Source organism: Miniopterus natalensis, chromosome 10 (genome assembly GCF_054644295.1).
Source record: "Miniopterus natalensis isolate mMinNat1 chromosome 10, mMinNat1.hap1, whole genome shotgun sequence".
In the NCBI taxonomy this organism is placed as follows: Eukaryota; Metazoa; Chordata; class Mammalia; order Chiroptera; family Miniopteridae; genus Miniopterus; species Miniopterus natalensis.
The window spans coordinates 9,616,636-9,636,192 of record NC_142090.1 but is presented as its reverse complement, the minus strand read 5'-3'; the positions used below and the strand labels follow the sequence as shown (position 1 = coordinate 9,636,192).

Genomic DNA, 19,557 nt, shown 5'->3' with positions numbered 1-19,557 from the left:
CATGAAAGTATAAATTGGTTTGACCACCTTCATTTACTTATTTATTTTTAATTTGTGTGCGTCTATGTGAGCCAAACTGTCGACAACTGCCAGGAAGCCAAAACCTCAACGGATGGAGATAATTCTCCCGAGAAGGGCCGTTTTGCACCTTGTTAGAATCTGGAAAAGCTGAAGCTGTGCAGCTGTCTGACCCAGCAACTTCATTTCCTGATGATATGCCCCGAGAAGCTCTTGCCACGAGCACCACGGCTCCTGGCAGCATGGTTTGTTGTAGCAAAAAATTGGAAATATTCCAAATGCTCATTATTGGAGGAACAGATACTGAACTGTGGTATATATCAGATGACGAAATACTACACAGCTGTTAAAATTAATGGGCTAGACTCCTGTGACGACATGAATTAGATCTCCAAAACAGAACATTGAGTAAAATTCTAAAACACATAAAACAACACTACATCTTGTATATGGATGTAAATATTTCAGTGAGGAAATTATAAAATTATAGAAGGGGAATACACACCAAAATCGTGATTGAGGCTGCTTCTTAGAAGAGAAGGTGACGAGAAGTGAGAAAATAATAACCTTAGGCCTATTATGGCTTTTACTTTATTTATTTTTTCCATTGATTTTTCAGAAAGAGTGGGAGAGAGAGAGAGAAATATCAATGGGAGACACATCAATTGGTTGCCTCCTGCACAGGCCCTGAGCAGGGCCTGGGATCGAGCCTGCACCCGAGGCACGTGACCTTGGCCAGAATTGAACCCCGGACTCTTCAGTCCACTGGCCGATGCTCTAACCACCGAGCCAAATCGGCTAGGGCTGGCTTTTACTTTATTTTAAAAGAAGCAGAAATGAAAAATGGAGACATTTATTTATTCTGGAAGGTGAATTATGAGCTTATTATACTGTATTTTCTTTTATATAAATTTGTTATATACTCAGGCTATGTATACTCCGGTGCTTGTTCTATTTTCTTTGCACTTTGGTTTCAGTTTATGAAACGGTTACCTAACTCTCTCCCCATTTACCTACCCCCACCCCAAAAGTTCAAGAAACATGAGGGGACAGGCACATGAACAGGAAAGAGCACAGAGGAAACGGCCACATTAGCAGAAACCACAAAGCTGGTTGAAGACAGACAGACAACAGGCCTCAAACAGAAATCACGCTTCCCAAAAAAGAACCTGAGTTAATGAAAGGTCCCACTCCACGCACAGATCTGACCACACAAGGAGCTAGGTAAGAAGTTATGCAGCTCCAGGCTCAAGACTAACTCTGCCAATTATCCGCTCTGCGCCTTCTGTAAATTTCTGAACTGCTCTAGGCCTGAGTTTCCTCACATTCAGATGGGGCTTACAATACCCACCTCGAGAATCATGGTAAAGACTAACCTGGATACCATCTCCCAAGTGCTTATCAGAGGGCTTGGCACACAGTTATTTGTTCAACGAACCGTAGTTATGGTTTGTGTCAGAACTGGGATTAGAGCTCCACCAGCGAGCATATATTTCAGCAAAGCCAAGAGAAATATCCAAACTGATGCACCAAAACAAGTAATTACCCCACAATAAAGCAAGCCCTGTTGTTGACTAAAATGTACGGCTAACAGCAATGTAAGGGAAAAGCGGGAACTGCAGAACAGGAGAGATCCCATTTATGTAGGACAGCTCTACAGAGGCAATTTTATAAACCCAGCAGTGCAAACTGTCCTCAAACATCAGTTTACCAAACTGAACAGCAACCTCGGCGTGGGTACCAACTGGTCAACAGATCCCATTAAGCTGTAATCCAAAAAGCAAGTCCTTAGAGTCCCACCCTTTCAGTTTTAGAAGATAAGACTTTATAAGTTGCTAGGGAAAATATTTTTAAAAACATACTTGGGGGAAAAACATTTTCTAGGCTCTGAGGCAAAAAAAAAATTTTTTAATTCTTCCCTGAGTCCTTATCGCGACGACACAGTGTACATTCATCAATTAAAAATTTGTAATTCTCAGACTCAAAAGTGACGTAAAGAAAATAAAAGCTAAAAAAAAATGACAAGACCAATAAAATAAAAAATAAGAATTTATCACTTCACTGAAAAAAAAAAAAAAAAGTAGACAATTCTCCAAAGGATCCATCCAAACGTCTCATTGATCAAATGAACCCTGTATTGTATATATTCTTTTAAAATACAGAAAAGTAAAGATTAACAACCCAACTTATGAGCTTAAAATGGTTTTGATGTTTTCAACCAGGCAAAATAAAATAAAATTCAAAAAACAAAAAAACTAAAGTTTCTAAAATTCATACAGCAAAAAACTAATAGCTTCTAAAGTTTGTATATAAGAAACTGAAACAAAGTTCCTAAACATAATGGATCTGTAAAACATCCACAATAGCCACCTAGTGTCAATGAATCAAAAGTATACTACTTTTTTGTCAAATTGGCAAAAAACCTAAAATTTTTGGGTGTGCCACAGAATTTTAGTAATTAGTTTATGTGTGTCATGAGATGAAAAAGGTTGGGGGGGAAAAATAGCTCCTTGCGAGATACTCAAGTATTTTTGAAGCAAATTAACTTTCTGGTTTAAAATACCACATTGTGGAGTTGGGGGCAGGGGTGGGGCAGGGGAACAAATGAAACAAAACTATCCGTAATCCGAAAACTGTTGCAGCAAAACCACGTGTGCGCGTGGGGCTCAGCCTTCGCCTTTTGCTACTTGGATGTTATTTTTTAAATATCCCTAGTGAAAAATTAAAAAAACAGCATATGTATTTAAAACTTAACTAGGCTGAAAGCCAACACTGGTTGTTGAAAAACAAATTTTCATAACTGAACAGAAAACGAGATAACAAAGCCTTCGCACTCCGGCCCTCGGTGGGCGCTAGAAGGTTCCTTCCCTTCCAGGGCACCCCCCCCTCCCCGATTTCCCCGCGCCCGCCCCTCCGGCCTCAGCCGTCTCGCCGTCTCCCTCCACACGCTTAACTTCCCCAAAAGCCCGGAATCCTTTCAAATTGCTGCCTCCCAACGTACTCGGTAAATATTTTTTAAATAACAAAGCACATGCACTTTTAAGATTTTTTTTTTTTTTTTAGTTTCACCCTAAACAAATTAAAAAAAAAACAAACACAAAAACGTTAGCATCTACCTTCACCAATTTAAATATGTCTTTTGTATATTTTACTACACGTGTTCCCGGAGGGGAGTAACCTCAAGTGTCTCCCTCGGGAGTGGTCCTGGGTGTCCTGAAAGACGAAGGCGGCGGGGGGACGAGTGTCGGAAACGCTGCCTGCGGGGCGGGGCGCTGGACTCCGGCGGCGGGGCAGGTGCTCCTGCGACGCGGGCAGACGGCGGACCTAGGGCAGGTGGCAGCGAAGGCCCCAGGGGAGCCATCTTTGCGACAGGATGGATGTGACAGATGAACCCAAAGGCGTGCGCTCTCGCGGGGAGGGGGAGACAGACCTGGCCGGCAGGGCAATAAGCGCAGCCCTTCCTCGGGGCCCAGCGCTACGCAGGGCGCAGCGAGGGACCAGCGGGAACCCAGAAAGGGCTGCCTGAGAGCTAAGCCACACTGTTTCCAAGTGTCCCCGGGGGCTCCCGCCACCGAGGAGAGGCCGCCCGGAAGAGGGAACGCATCCTCGGGGACCTGGCATAGGACCGTTCTGCTCGCGCACGGCGCGGACAAGCCGCAGGTGACCAGAAAAGGGGCCACGAGGCCGGGGACCGGAGGCGCGGCGCGGTGCGCGCGCGGGGAACGCGCCCGGAGACGGGTTTGGCGGAGAGTTCGAGACTCGGGATCCCAGGAAGTGGAGGCTCGTCCACCTGCGTCTCCGGACCTGCCTCCAAATTCTCTGGGCCCCGGCGGGTCTCGAAGTACCTTATTCTTAACCTGTGGGGGCGGGGGCTTAGGGGTGCTCTCCCCCCCTCCCCAAGGCAACATCACGTTAGCCAGATTCGAGGAAAAGGCTGGAGGCGCTGGAGGAAGGGGTCTCGGCTGAGAAGTGAGGGGCTGGAGGCAGAGGCCGTGGGCGCGCGGTCCCCTGAGGGCGCGCCCCTCGCGGACCGCAGCCCCGACGGTCCTCGCAGCCGGGGTCCCGGGGAGCCGCCCCTCGCGCGCGGCGCACTCACCGTTCCGACTGCGAATAGTGGCACCGGCCCAGCAGGTTGAGCTTGCAGAGGTGCAGGTTTTCGCAGCCTTTCGGGCAGAACTTGCGACGGCAGACGCGGGCCCCGGTAGTGGCCACGACGGAGCGGGTGACCCCGGTCCTGCCGCCGGTCTCCAGCAACACGAAGCGGTTGGGCCCGGCCGCCTGGAGCACCTCGCAGAGCTGCGCCTCGGAGAGCGCGATCTCGTCGAGCAGCGCGTCCAGGGTCATGCGGCCGCCGTGGGCGCACAGGACTTTGGTGATGAAGCTGCACACCTCCGGGTCCGCCATGGCGCTGCGCGGGCCTGGCCGGGCGCGCGGCGCGGCTCGGCTGCGCTCGGCTGCAGGAGGAATCGAAACTTACGGTCGCCCCGGGGGGCGGAGGCGGAGGCGGGCGGGGCGCGGCGCGCAGGGCGCAGGGCGCAGGGCGCGGGCGGGGCGCGCGGGGGTTTCGCGAGCGCGCGCCTTTCCGTCGCCGTTAGCGGTTTCGGTTTCCAGCTCGGCTGCAGGTCCAGAGGGGAAACCCCACCGAGCCGGTCCCTGTACCGGACTTCAAGTCACCCGCGACGGCCACCGGATGGAAAGAAGGCGAGCGGCTCGGGCTGGGTTCTAGGCTCGGCGAGGGTGAGGTCTCCTTCCGGGGAAAGAGGAGCCCAAGAGTTATCTGGGGGCGCTGATGCAGCTTTTATAAGCCAGCCGACCGCGGTGGCGAGTGACGCGAGTTTGGGAGCCGCCTCTGGAGCCCTCGCCACCCCACCCTCCCCGGCGAGCGCGCTGCCCCCGGGCCGGGCGCCCTGCCCCGGGGGTGACCAATCTGCTCAGCGGCTCTGCGCGGGAAACTGTGTGACCTTCGCTCTGTGTTCGAGGGGGGCACTTGAGCCTGCACCCACCGCCATCCAGCTGCAGCCCGAGTGCTGCCCCCGAGGGTCCCCCCAAGCCTGGCCGCCTGGCCGGGGCCGGGGCGCGCTGGCTCCCGCGCCCGCCCTAAAAGCAGCCGTCATCCCGCTCGCTGCCTTGTCTTTTGCCCTCTCTGAGCTTCTGGAAGGAGCCTCCAGCTGACCTTTCCCGGCCGGCCCGCCGTCGCTGGATGCTCGGCACCGAGCAGTCACGAGGGGCCGGATCCCAGAAAGGTTTCTCTCTTTAGGTACCTGGACCGGGCCTTTCCCCCTGTTGGGGACCTACGGAGGTAGTATAGAGATTATGGCAAGTGAGAACGTTTGATGCATAAGAAACTTCATCTGAAATTCTCTCTCTGACGAAGGCAGAGCCTCCTGAAAGCACAGCTGCCATTAGCTCTCCTCTGTGAGAGCTGGCTGCTGATTCAGTTGCCTGGTGGAGACAGACAGCCCATTTCCATTAGCATCAAAAAGCCAAGGAGGACCTTCCATACTCTCTCATTGAAGCCCTAAAAAAAAAACACCAAAAAAAACCCTTTTGTTAAATTGTGAGATACAATCTTCTGGCTATTCCAGGACGTTTTCATTACTGGGAGCTCCCCACCCTTACCCAGGTGTAAATAAGTCTCGTCTTTCCTCCCATTCACCTATATTGTCAGTTAAATTGCAGGCCCCCTGAGCCCTGGACCCAAGTCCGGAGGGGAGAAGGTTCCTGCCCCCCCCCCCAACACTCGCAAGTGAAATTTATAAATAAGTCACTGATCAGATGGGAAATGAACCTTTTTTTAGAATGATAGAATTCAGTTGTCAAGTTAGAGATTCCACGAAATGGTCAACGTGGATTCTCAGTTGAGTAATTCGTGGTAGATGAACTGTGCCTCCCAGGAGGAGAGTTCTTCGGTATGAAAACCAGCCAAAGGAGGAGTCCACACAGCATCATCTGACTTTCTGTTCCCTCCAGCTATTCTGCAGTTGCCTTTGATCCACTTGGCCATAACGACTGTGGTCCGACGGGTTCCCAGGAAAGGGCTTTCATGACCAAATCAATTAAATTCAACGTAGTATCTTGCGTGGGGGTAGCCCTTACGTTAGTCAAGTCACTCTGAAAGTGCAGAAGTTTAAGAAACAGTCCCTGCCCTCAAGGAGCTTGTGTTTGGTAAGATATGAAACAAACATTCAAACGTAAGGGAGGAAGTGGTTTGTTAAAAAGTCTTTCCAGACTCCAAATGGGGTCAACGTGTGCTAAAAGCCCCAAGATGCCAAACCTAGATTTAAGAACTGACTTAATTGCATTTTCACCCTTTCCCAGAAACATAGTCTTAATTGACCAGAATTTGGTAAAAATCTGTAAGGTAAAATCTGTTACGTGGGTGGGCCCTCTCCGTCTTCCCACCCCCAGGAAGAAGGCAATTTGCATGATAAAAGCCTTGCCCTTCCCCCTCCCAAAAAAGATGTCGTACTGGCCTAAAAATAATCATTTCTTTTGCTAATAACTCGCCTGCTATATCCCTCTGCCTATAAAAACCTTCCATTTTGTACCTAACCCCTTGGAGGCCCTTGTAGTTGCTAGATGGGATCTTGCCAGATTCATGAATCGCTTAATAAAGCCACTTAGATCTTCAATATTACTAGGTTGAGTTTTGTTTATTAACAAGTTAAATGCTGTAATTGGTAATAGAAGACTTTTGAGGAGTACAGTTTGGCTAGAGAGGTTGGGAATAGAGAGACAAACACCCCTCAATTTGAAGCCATGAAAAACCATTTAAGCGATTGTGAGATGGGGAAAGGCAGCCCATTTGGGGAAATTTTGAAATTTGTGCTCTCACAGGGTGGGTTCTCCAGGGAGCAGACACAGGAGTGGAACACGAGAAAAAGTTAAGGGAAGAAGCTGGATCGCTCCGTGGGAGCTGTCAGACTGCCCTGCAAATCTCTCAGGTCCGCCAGCTGGTTGGGAGCAGGGAGTCTAGCCTGGGGCCACTGCCTTGCTCAGTCACCGGGAAGGAGTCACTGGAGAAATACGTGACTTTAGTCCAGACGCTGGGGCTGATCCTGAAGGAACTTAAGCTGGTTAAACTGGAGGCTGTTGCCTAAACACACTCCTTGATTTGGACAACAATTCCTAGCTCGAGGGGGATCTGAGTGACTCATTGTAACTGCTACAGTCCACCTTTTGCCCCACCCGTATCCATTTCTCTGTCTGGATTCAGGGAACACCTTTTTTTTTTAAAAATCCTCACCAGAGGAATATTTTTCCCCACTGATTCTCAGTGAAAGGGAGCTGGGGAGGAGAGAGAGAGAAACATCAATGTGACGGAGACCCATGGATTGGTTACCTCCCGAACGTAGCCCCACTGGGGGCCGGGATTTGACCTGCAACCAAGGTACCTGCCCTTAACTGGGAATCAAACTGGAAACCTCTGGGCCTGCAGGCCAACGCTCTAACCACTGAGCGTGCTGGCCAGGGCAGGGAGCATCTTCAGGGCTCTGATGGACAGCTCTTCCCGAAGGAAAATTTAGCAGAGGGGAGTTAATGGAGTTAACTATAGCCCCCAGGGCAACTGGTTGCAAGGCCTTGCCTGGGCCTCATGATGTACCTCCAGCACTGTCCATTCTAACTCCCCTCACCCTCAGCTGCTCTCAGTGGCTTACCTGGGTGGGTTCCCCAAATCCTCATTTCTAAGTGGTCTAAGCACCTTCTCAGACTAAGGTTGTTGCCCTTGTCCATTCACAGTCACAGTTGGACAGAAGAAGACCAACCCACACTCAGATTGGTCACTGGAGTCCACACATAGGTCACCTCCCTGCCCGCACTGTCCAACAGTGACCCTACCTCCTCCAGGTCAATTACATCTGATAAGGTGGCAATTCCTTGTCTTACTTGTTCGTCTCTGACCGTTAAGAAGCCCAAGTGCTTGGTTGCAGCCATAATGTGTTATCCAATGGAATCTTTGCTGTTACCCAAGCCAAGAATGTACCCCCTGTGAGGACCAAGACCCCTAACCCCACAGAGCCCAGAGTTGTGGTGACAGAGAGGCCCAATAGATCACTGGAATAATGCTCACGGGGGCCACTCATGCTTCCACCCCTTGTTTCCAGACCCATGTGTTCTTTCTTTTAGGAACACAGCTCCGTCCTAAGCAGTCTGATTAAAGGCATATATTATGATGTCCTGGAGGAACGTCATCATTGGGGCATATCACCTCCATGCTGGAGCTTCAGCTGCTACTCTAGCCGGCCATTCCAGTGCTTATCTATCCAGCAGCTTCTGGGTGGTGAGGTGTGTGACAGGACCAGCAGATCCCAAGTTCTTGAGCCCACTCCCCTACATTCTGAAAACCAATGGAAAAAATGTCCTCAAGTGAGGATTTAAAAAAAAAAGGGGATTGAAACTTACACCAGGCAGCGGCGAGTCAGCTATGCTAAGTCATAGAAATTAGAAGTACACAAACAAAGCGTCAGAGTTGAGTCATATGTAATGTCCAAAGTCCATGGTAAACAGGTGTTCTCCAGGAGATAGGGAGTCCAGGGAGGCATGAGTCAGCCAGACAGAGCAGAACCAAGATAGGGAACAGATAGGGGTTTTCCCTAGATTGAAACTGCCTGGCAGCTAGGCTCCCTCAGAAGAACTGAACTGCAAAGGGAGGAAGCTGTTGGTGTCGCAGAGGGGTTAACTTTAGGGTGAAAAGGATCATTTCCCTCTTTGAGGATAAGTTTACAGACTTTGTTTCATGAAGTTAAAATGAACTTCAGCCCTAGCCGGGTTTGGCTCAGTGGTTAGAGCATTGGCCAGCAGACTGAAGGGTCCCGGGTTCGATTTCGGCCAAGGGCACGTACCTCGGTTGCAGGCTTGATCCCTGGGCCCCAGTCAGTGAGTGAGCAGAAAGCAACCAATCATTGTGTCTCTCACATTGATGTTTCTATCTCTCTGTCTCTCCCCCTTCCACTCTCTGAAAAACAATGGAAAATATATCCTTAGGTAAGGATTAAAAAAAAAAAAAATGAGGAACTTCAGGCTGCAAACGTTCTTCTCATAACAGTTGTCTGAAAGCGGAAGCAACGAGCAAGTAGTTATCTCGAGGTGCGGCTGACTTTGTGATGAGATGGCCTGATGCAGTAGTGAGAGAGCTCCCGGTGTGTCCCACCTGATATTTGCACCCTCATGTAGTCCCCTCCCACGCTGAGGAGGACTGATCTGTGTAATCAGTAAGATATTACAAAAGCAACCATGTGAGTTCCAAGACTAGGTCATAAAAAGCACTGCGACTTGCATCTTGTTTGCTCTCTCATCACTGGGGAAGCCAGCTGTTATATTGTGCGGACATTCAAACAGCCCCATGGAGAGGTCCATGTGGCAGGTCACAAGGAGCGCCTGCCAATACCCAACACTAATTTCCCTGGCATGTGGATGAGCCATTTGGAATTGGATCCTTCAGCTCTAGCCAAGGCGTCAGGTGATTATAGCCCCAGCTGACAGCTTGACTTCAACCTTAGGAGAGACTCTGACCCAGAACCACCCAGCTAAGCGGCTCAGCAGAAACTCTGGGAGATAAGAATAATGACTGCTTTAAGCTATGAAGTTTTGTGGTATGTTAGGCAGCAATGGGTAATTAATACATTGTGTCCAAACACTAATGTGGAGTGTTTAAGGAAATTGGGTAAGGAACCCAGTCCAGAGGAGGAAGGAAAGGGTGCGTTAAGGGGAGAGAGCAGATGAGTAGGAATTACAACAGGTTACCAGGTTGTGTGTGGCCGGAGGGGGATCATCGGGAATGTGGGATCTCTGAGACCAGAGTTATGGAAGGTCAAGGCAGGACTGGGCTTGGCAGGCAAAGAGAGGCCCAGCAGCAGGCTGCAGCTGGGTGGCCTTTCAAGGCTTGGGCTTCTTCCTTGAGTACTATTCCACCTGGGATGGATGGGATAAGATCGAGACTGTCCCCTGAGCCCCAAGGCACTGGGTCAGAGGCTGACAAGGCCATCAGGCCCTGAACATTTACTATGTCAAATGTACTCAAAAAGAGCCAGGAGGCTTTGGCTAGAAATAAATGACAAAGATGTATTTAAAGGCCTTAGAGTTTGCAAGCTAGAACATAGCTAGGTAAAATCTAGAAGTGTTCCAAAGGAGAAGGAAAAGCTGAGGCTTCTTACAGTTAGAAAGTGCCTTCTTGAGCCCTGACTGCTGCGGCTCAGTGGTTAGAGTGTCAGCCTGTGCACCAAAGGGTCATGGGTTTAATTCCCAAAGGCACAGCTGGGTTGCGGGTTCACTCCCCACCCCGGGTGGGGGCACGTGCAGGAGGCAACCAGTCGATGTGTCTCTCTCACATCAATGTTTCTCTCTCCCTCCCCACCCTTCCTCTCTCTCTGAAAAGCAATGGAAAAAATATCCTCATGTGAGGATTAATAAAAAAACAAGTAGCTTCTTGAGAAGACTCAGTCCTGCATTCTTAGCCTCTGGATTGGCCCAACATGGTGATCTTCAGATGTCTGTTGTCTGGACAATGGAACAATTCCTTCTTGAGGTCATTCAGACCGTCATCTGAAAACCCGAAGTATGTCCAGGCGTTGATTCACAGCCATCTGATGTGCATCCAGGCATTAACGAAGGGCTGGAAAGTTCAGAAGTTCAAGTTCCCAGAATCAGTGAAAATAAGAAAAGAATCGTTTTCTCATGCCTCAGGCTACTTTATTTTAATAATTTAGCTGCTTGACCATAGTGACTCCATTTTATTTCTTTGCTCTATTCCTCAACTATGTATTAAGTGCTTTAAAAATATGAAGAATTAAACAAAATGTGGCATATCGATACAACAGAATATTATTCATCCATAAAAAGAAATGAGGCATTGGTACATGCTATAACGTGGATGAGTCTTGAAAACATTATGCTAAGTGAAAGAAGCCAAACATATATTGTTGAATATTATATGATTCCATTTATCTTTTTTCTTCTTAATATTTTTTTATTGATTTTAGAAAGAGAAGAAGGGAGAGAGAGAGAGAGAGAGAGAAACATTGATGAGAGAGAGTCATTGATGGGCTGCCTCCTGCACGTCCCCTACAGCTAGCAACCTAGGCATGAGCCCTGACTGGGAATTGAACTGGTGACCTTTTAGTGCATGGGACCACGCTCAATCCACTGAGCCACGCCGGCCGGCCGGCCTATATGATTCCATTTATATGAAATGTTCACAATAGGCAAATCCATAGAGACAGAAAGTAGATTCATGGTTGCCAGGGGCTTGGAGTTAGGGGAAATGGGGAGTTACCAATAATGAGCCCAAGTTTCCTTTGGGAGTAATGATGTTCTAAAATTAGATAATGACGCTGGACAATCTTGTGAATATACTAAAAACCACTCACGTGTACACTTTAAAATAGTAAATTTTATGGCCATCAAATTAAATCTCTTTAAAAAATTGAAGCACGTACAGCATTGGCAGTGTGCTCAGCACTATTCTAAATGCTTTCTGTATATAATTCATTTAACTTTTTAAAAAATATTTTGATTGCTTTTTAGAGAGGAAGGGAGAGGGAGAGAGAGAGAAACGTCAATGTTAGAGCAGAACATCAATCATCAATCGGCTGCCTCCTGCACAGTCCCCACGAGGCATTGAGTCCACAACCCCAGCATGTCCCCTACGGAGAATCAAACCGGCATGAGATGACACCCAACCAACAGAGCCGCACTGACCAGGGCTAATTCATTTAACTTTTGAAGGGAGCAGAATTTTGCCACCCCCAAATATACTTTTTTGGGTGAGATATCTGTTATTTAAGCTGGTTATTTTTCTTTCTTTACTGGAACACAGCGTAGGCAGGGCTTACAGGGGAGGCCAGCCTTGGAGGAGTGCTATGTGGGTCTTCTGGAGAAAATCATTAGAGCCCACCCACCAAAAAAAGAACCCCACATTCAAATGGTGCAAACAATTAAGAGACCCACTGTGGCCCAAGAGTTCTGCAGCAATTGTGGGCTGAGAGCTGTTCTTCAGGGACCCAGCCTGGCCACTCAGGGCCTCAGCTGGCCTACCAGTGAAGGCCTGAGGGTGGTGTCTTCTCATTTTTATTGCTTTCCAAGGAGAAGGGAGGGATCCAGATATCAAAGTGGGAGCCATCAGGCCTCTGGAAGAGGAACGTACCCCCCATATGCCCGCTGGAAGCTTGCAGGGAGACGCGGCTGCTGTACTGGAATGCAGGCTGCTCCTGGATAACACTGTTCCCTGCCCGTCACCCCTCGGCCTCACACTGTCTCCAAGGTGCCAGATAGACTGAATATCCTCCAGTGTCGCTCCTGGAGCTGTACCACGTCACTGTCAAGGTTCTCCAAGCGGATACAGTAGTGCCACCAGTAGACGTGGGAATTCTGGGCTTCCCTCATGCCCATGTAGAAGGGGATGACAGTGACACAGATGTTCTTGGTTGTTTCCCAGTGGGCATCGGAGAGCTCTAGCCAGGGGTGATTTTTCTCTTGCCAGGCCCATGGTGTCTCCCGAGCCACAAAAGGGGGTGCTTTTGTCTGGTCGTAGGGAAGAAATCTTTCAAAGGGCTCGTGCTGAATGGGAACCTGATCTGTGGAGGTGTAGGGAAGGATGTCTTCATGGTTGACATAGTCCAGTCCTGGGATGGCATAGAGCGCCCGGCTGTCATCATGGTTAGCCAAGAAAGTCACAGCTTCTGTCTGAGATCTCTGAGATATATATAGACAGTCTTGGACATCAATCAGCACCTGATAGTGTGAGTTTTGCCTTTTACCTCCTTAGAGCCATGGCCAGTGGGATGCTCTGCTTTTTCTGGAGCTGCAGAAGCCACGTCCGGGTCATAGAGTCTGGCCTGCCAGGGAAATAGGACGACACCTCGGTAGCCAAAAACACTGTGAAGGAAAAGCTGCCCAGTGTCATATTTTCCATTCTGTTTTGGCACCTCAAACACACCAACTGCCTCCAAAACTTTGCCTTCTGGTCGGTTTCCAGATGAGCGGTGCCTCTGTGTGGTGCTCGCCGCTGGTAGGAAGGCCCCAGCTCTGCCTGCCGCACAGAGCTAAGCTGGTTATTTTTAAGAAACAAAAGACTCAGGAAGAAGCTTTGACCTTCCCCCTAACTGCCTAAAAGAACTGATATAGAGGACCTGCTCCAGGAAGGGAGATACCATCACAGATAAGCACAGTTTAATATGAACTAAGTGTAACAGACAGGGAGGAACCTTGCAAAGACGGTTTGATCAAAGTCCAATTGTTGGGCTGAAATGGCCCAACAAACATTTGGCTACCAAACATTTGCTTTTCCATGTCCATGCGAATTGCTTTCCTCCCCCTTATTGTATTTAATTAAAAACAATTTTTTTTTATCGACCCGAGAGAGAGAGAGAGAGAGAGAGAGAGAGAGAGAGAGAAGGAGAGAGAGAGAGAAAAACATTGACTTGCTCTGCTCATCCATACGCTCACTTGTTATGTGCCCTGACCAGAGACTGAACCTGCACCCCTGGCGCATCCAGACAATGCTCTAACCTACTGAGCTACTAGTCCAGGGCGCCTTCCTCCCCTTTAAAGTCCCAAACCACAACCCCCCTTTCTCTGCAGTTCAAGACAGTGTATAAGCCTTAACTGCCTGATTTGTCCTCAGGTCCCAGTTCCTTACATTTATTACAAATGTAATAAATTTGGTTATGTTCTCCTGTTAATCTGTCTCATGTAATTTGTTGTTACACCTGCCAGAAGAATTTGGGTAGAAGAAGAATTTTTCCTCCCCTACACTTTCATAACCAATAAACCTAAGAGGTAGGTACTTTTATTATCATTATCAGGTGAGAAAATGGAGGCCCAAAGAAGTAAAGTGACTTGCCCAGGTCGCACAGCTAAAGCAAGCGATTGAGTCAAGAACTGAACCCAGGCAGTCCGTCTCCAGGGGCTACACACTTACCCACGATATTATTATACTGACTCTCACTTGTAAATGACCTCAGATGAGCCTTAAGCATATCAGTAAGGTGGGTTTTCTTACCTCAGAAAACAAAAACTTGGAGAGGTTAAGTAACCTACTCGAGGTCACAAGGGTAGGGAGCATGGGAGAGCTGGGGGAGGAGGCAGGATACTAATCCGGGTCTTACTGACTCTAAAGTACACAACTCTATGTTACTTTTGTCCGGCTCTTGCTAGAGGCTAGGGGACTAGGGCATGAACCGAACCAGGCCTCCCCAGGAGCCTACATCTCAGCCGCTGGCCGATACAGGGAGTTCCTCCCCTCAGGGCTCATAGATCGTAATGCCTGGTATTTTTCCTGTTTAGACTTTATCATGCTTACATTGCTTTCTGATTTTTCCAATTATCTTTCCACCAAATAGATAATTACATTAGCAATCAGAAGCTTTTCTCAGTATCTTCACATAGACAAATCTAGTTAATTTTAACTGGTATAAATTAAAATTACTTTTTTCATGTCTTTAGCTCATCTCTGAAAAATTTGGCCATAAAGAAGAACTTGGGCCGGGCCAGCATGGCTTTGTGGTTGAGCATCAACTAGTAAACCAGGAGGTCGAAGTTCAATTCCCCGTCAGGGCACATGCCCAGGCGGCAGGCTCCATCCCCAGTAGGGGGCGTGCAGAAGGCAGCCGATCAATGAGAGCTTCTCTCTCATCATTGATGTTTCTCTCTCTCTCCCTCTCCTTTCCTCTCTCTGAAATCAATAAAAACATATTTTAAAATACATGTATATAACTTATTTTAAAATAATGGAAAAACGTCTTTCTTTAAGGACTATATTTTCAAATGTTTAATCTTGGACTCATTCTTGCTCTTGCTTAGAACTGTCAAAAATGGGGTCCTCTCCTATGAGCCCATAAACCTCACTAAGAGGCGGTGGAACAAAATTTGGTTTTTAAAGTATTCTTTTTTTTTTTTTTTTTTGCGCCACGGTGCATGGCTCAGCAGTTAAGCATTGACCTAGGATCCAGGAGATTGTAGTTCGATTCCCGGTCAGGGCACATGCCCGGGTTGCAGGCTCGATTCCCAGTCGGGGGCGTGCAGGAGGCAGCTGATCAATGACTCTCATCATTGATGTTTCTCTCTCTCTCTCCCTTCCTCTCTGAAATCAATAAAGACATATTAGAAAGAAAGAAAGAAAAAACAAAAGAAAGAAAGAAAGAACATATGTCCATTGTCCTGTAGTTTTGCAAGCATTTTTATGCAGCAAGTAGGGGAGAGCAAGAGTAAGCCTGTCTGAAAGGATATTAGCTATTAGACAAAGGGACGGGAGTTGTAGGGGGCAGATTGGAAAATTCATGTGTAAATAAGAAGCGGTAACTCCTAGGGTTTTAAGGCGCCTGGATATTGTCTCTTTGGGATAATCTCAGAAATAGCCACCTGGAAATTAATCCTAAATTCCAACAGGTATGCAGGAACGTGAGCAGTCTTTCTGTGAGAGCTGGTCCACAGCTATTAACAGGTTAAAGGTTTGGTTTCGTTTCTTTTTCTCACTCTCCGGCTGCTGTAATTTTAATTTAGGACATCTCAGAATTTTTTCTTGCCCGCGTTCTTGCAACCCTCCTCACTATCGCTTTGGTGCCGAGGACTCTGAATTCCCTGCCTGTTTCCACCCTGGAGTGGGTCTCTTCCTTGGGCCTGTCCTTTTGGGTCTGTCAGGGGATGACAGCTCACAGGCGAGGGGGAGACTAGGACTTGCATCTGTGGCCACACCCATGCACAAATCCCCTCCTAATTCAGGATGGGGTTGGGGCTGAGAAGAGAAGGGACTGGGCTGAGCGCTGGGCTGCTCTCCCCAAGTTGTCACCTTCGGCACAGAATTCCGAGAAGCCTGAGAATTCCAAACTGGAGCCTGACCTTCATGATGGTACAGGCGTCAAGGACAGAGGATAACACACTTTATTCTTTAACAGTTTGCTAAAAGTTTATCAATATTTAGACTACGGTATGTGAACATCTCTTTATATTATTTCATTTATATGGCATGTCCAGAATAGGCTAATCCACAGAGAGAAAATAGATCAGTAGCTGCCAGAGGCTGGGGGGAGAGGAGGGAGGAGTGCAGTGCTGGTGAGTCTGTACATCTGGGAAGCCTGTGCATTGCCCGCCTGTGTGTCTCTGTATTTTGATGTATGTTGTGTACACAAAAGCGTATTTCAGTGCATGAAGCTACTATGTAGTCATTGACTCTCCAAGTGACTGTGGGGCCGGGGCTGGGGCCGGGCAGGCAGGGGCTGGAGCTGGAGGGGGTGCAAACAGAACCTGAGAGATCAGACCTGCCTCCTGCGAGCTTGGGGTGCACTTGCATCTGCACAGGGCCGGTTATCAGAGCGGAATGCAGCGCAGCTCAGCCGCGCCCCAGCCACCTCTGCCTGCGGGAGGATTACTGCCCTTCTCCAGATGTCCCCGCTCAGTCTGTTCATCCTGAGGGCTGAGCTAGCTGTGCGCGGAAGGTGCCTCCAGCCAACCCTGCAGAGCCGGTGCTGTCAGAGGAGCCTCGCGGCCGAGGGAGCGGGCTCGGGAGGCAGGGAGGGCCTCCAGCCAACCCATATTTAGTGCAGCGCCTGACGGTGCGAGGGCGCAGGCATGGAAGCAAGAAACGGTACTTTTAAAAAATGTTTTTATTGATTTCAGGGAGAGGGAGAGAGAGAGAAACATCGATGATGAGTCAGTGACCGGCCGCCTCCTGCGCGCCCCCTGCTGGAGATCGAGCGCGCACCGGCGCGGGCCCCGCCCCGGAATGCAGCCTGACCGCCTGGTTCTCGGGCTGGCGGCTCAGCCCCTGGGCCGCCTCCGCGGGGCTGAAACTGTTTTGTGACCAACTCCCGCCTCCGGAGCTCAGCTTCCTCCGTTCCAGCAGAAACGCTTTTTTTCTAACCTTCCGGCGCCCGCCCCAGATCGGATCACGTGCCAGGCGGCGCCCGCGGTTGCTATGGAGCCCGAACGGGTCAAGACCGGAAGTGGTCCCTGAAATTACTTCCCCAGGAAGCTTGCGTTGGAAACACAATGCGGTTCTTATTTGCTTTTTTCCTAAACTCATAGAGGTGCAAACTCTCGCTCTCAGCACAAAACGACGCTCTAATGAACAGAGTGCACTAACAAGCAAAATAGAGGCAGAGTACTAGACGGAGAGCAGGCTGACCGCTGGGGGCGGGGAGCAAGGAGGAGTTAAAGGATTGAGTAAAAAAAGAAAAAAAAGCAACAGCTCTTGGACGAGGGCAACAGTGTTGTAATGCTGGGCGGTGGAGGAGGGTTTAGGGGGGATAGATGGTGATGGAAGGAGACTTGACTTGTGGTGAACACAATACAGTGTACAGATCATTGTGCACCTGCAACCTGTATAATTTTGTTAACCAGCGTCACGCGAATAAATTCAATGAAAAAAAAAAGAAAAGAAAACCATAAAAAACACCAGGATACTCTCAAGAGAAACTCCCACTCCTGCAGCGGCGGAAGCACGGCGGAACCAAGAAACCCAGCGCACCGGTTCTCCGGGGAGCGCTTCTCCTGACGGGCCAGCCCCGCCCCGCCCCCGCGGGGTTGCCGTGGAGACAGCGAGCGGTGGAAGCGGAGAAGCGCCGGCCTGGCCTTTGCTGTCTGTTTGCAGGGCGGACTCACAGGACCGAAGCCAATATGGTTAGTGGCTCTGAACAGTGAGGGAGGACTTTGAGTATATATCCTGGGGCTGGAGATTCGAGGTGCCCAGCACACCGTTGGGAAAAGTCTAGGAATGTCGGCGGAGGATGATCTCCCTGCGTTGCCGGTGTCCCCACCTGGGACAGGGATGCAGCTGTAAATACCTCGCTGCTGTCTTGCCTCCTGCTCCCGGCACCCCCCCCCCCCCCCCCCCCCCCCCGAGCTGCGCGTGGCATGGAGAGCAGACCAAGGGAAGGAAGGCTGAGATGACCGAAGCTGCACGAAAGCATCTCTTCTTGCCTCACTCTAATTGGGAAAGATAAAGAAGTTGGGAATAGCTGTTTGGTTCAGTGCCGTAGGGGGAGATGGCCCTTTTGTTGATACTTGTTACCAAAAGAGTTTCATAGGCTTCCCTGGGGTTGGTTGTGGAGGATTTGACTTGGAAATCCTGGAGCTGTCACTGTGTTTAAAACTGACCATCATAATTGGGTCATACAGCTTGTCTCTGTTGTTTCTCTCACAGATGCTTTCAAGGGCCAAACCTGCTGTAGGAGGGGACCTGCTGCACATGGACAAGAGAAAGAAGAAAGGCAGGAAGATGCCAAAACTAGAGGAGCTCCTTTCACAGAGAGATTTCACTGGAGCTATTACCCTGTTGGAGGTAATGTCCAAAGAAGGTTGCTTCTTAGGAGAGAAATACCATAAAGGTGGATGAATGCTTGGGAGAATGCTGGTTGCTCTGCTGTTGGACAGGTGGGTGCGTTCTGGACCTTTATGTAAATCTAGTCAGGCACAGATTCCAGTTTCCAAGTTTATACATTTGATGAGAGATGAACTAAAAATCTAGGCATTTCTTGAGGGACACTTTAAAATTTTTTTTATTGATTGATTTTAGAGAGAGAGGAAGTGGGAGGGGGAGAGAGAGAGAAACATTGATGTGACCCCCCCTAGCTGGTTTGGCTCAGTGGTTAGAGAGCATCGGCCCTTGGACTGAAGGGTCCCAGGTTCGATTCTGACCAAGGGCACGTACCTCGGTTGCAGACTTGATCCCTGGCCCTGGTCCAGGCTCATGCGGGAGGCAACCAATCGATGTGTCTCTCTCACGTTAATGTTTCTCTCTTTCTCTCTCTCCCCCCCTTCTACTTTCTCTGAAAAACAATGGAAAAAATACCCTCGGGTGAGGATTTAGAAAAAAGAAAAAGAATCATCGATGTGAGAGATACATCTATCAGTTGCTTCCCATTGAACCTACAACCTGAGCATGTGCCCTGACTGGGAATCGAACAGGTGACCTTTTGGCATGAGACTGTGCTCAACCAACTGAGCCACACTGACCAAGGCTCACTGATTGATTCTTGTATGTACCCGGACCAGGAATTGAACCTGAAACTTTGGCATGTTGGGACTGCACTGTAACCAACTAAGCTATCTGGCAAGGGCTTGAGGAACACTTTTAATTATGCCTAGTCCCACTGATGGCGAATCCAACCTAAAAATATGGAGGGTCATTTATTTTCTTATTCTTTTATTTTTTAAAATATGTCTTTATTAATTTCAGAGAGGAAGGAAGAGGGAGAGAGAGGGAGAGAAACATCAATGATGGGAGAGTCATTGATGGGCTGCCTACTGCACGCCCCCTACTGGGGATTGAGCCCGCAACCCGGGCATGTGCCCTGACTGGGAATCAAACTGCGATCTCCTGGATCCTAGGTCGATGCTCAACTGCTGAGCCACACTAGCCAGGTGGAGGGTCATTTAATACAGTGTCAGTTTTCTCATTGTTTATCCCAACCCCCGACCAACTTATGATTTATATGTCATAAAGTTTTGATTAAATTTAAATCTACCATGCTTGATGCTTATTATCTAAAATACTAAATGTTCAGAAAATATTCTAATCTCTATCACACTAGTTCTCAATTTTAA

At 48.8% G+C, this 19,557-nt stretch overlaps 2 protein-coding genes and 1 pseudogene across 3 annotated transcripts in view; 1 reads left to right on the top strand and 2 right to left on the bottom strand.

Annotated features, from left to right (window-relative positions):
- The window catches only part of ZC3HAV1 (zinc finger CCCH-type containing, antiviral 1), a 38,166-nt gene extending 33,728 nt beyond the window's left edge, over window positions 1–4,438 (bottom strand). Inside the window, exon 1 of the mRNA XM_087820991.1 lies at window positions 4,115–4,438. Coding sequence (XP_087677117.1) covers window positions 4,115–4,422 — 308 coding nt within the window. The 5' untranslated portion in view covers window positions 4,423–4,438. The remainder of the gene's footprint in view (window positions 1–4,114) is intronic.
- Window positions 4,439–12,047: 7,609 nt separating this feature from the next.
- On the bottom strand, window positions 12,048–14,452 carry LOC107542911 (polymerase delta-interacting protein 2 pseudogene; annotated as a pseudogene).
- A 3,109-nt stretch (window positions 14,453–17,561) lies between these two features.
- Window positions 17,562–19,557, top strand: part of IFT56 (intraflagellar transport 56) — a 34,528-nt gene continuing 32,532 nt past the window's right edge. For both annotated transcript variants that reach the window (XM_016220343.2, XM_016220342.2), the window contains exons 1-2: window positions 17,562–17,631; window positions 18,155–18,292. In XM_016220343.2, the coding sequence (XP_016075829.2) occupies window positions 17,629–17,631; window positions 18,155–18,292 (141 nt within the window). In that variant the 5' untranslated portion in view covers window positions 17,562–17,628. The remainder of the gene's footprint in view (window positions 17,632–18,154; window positions 18,293–19,557) is intronic.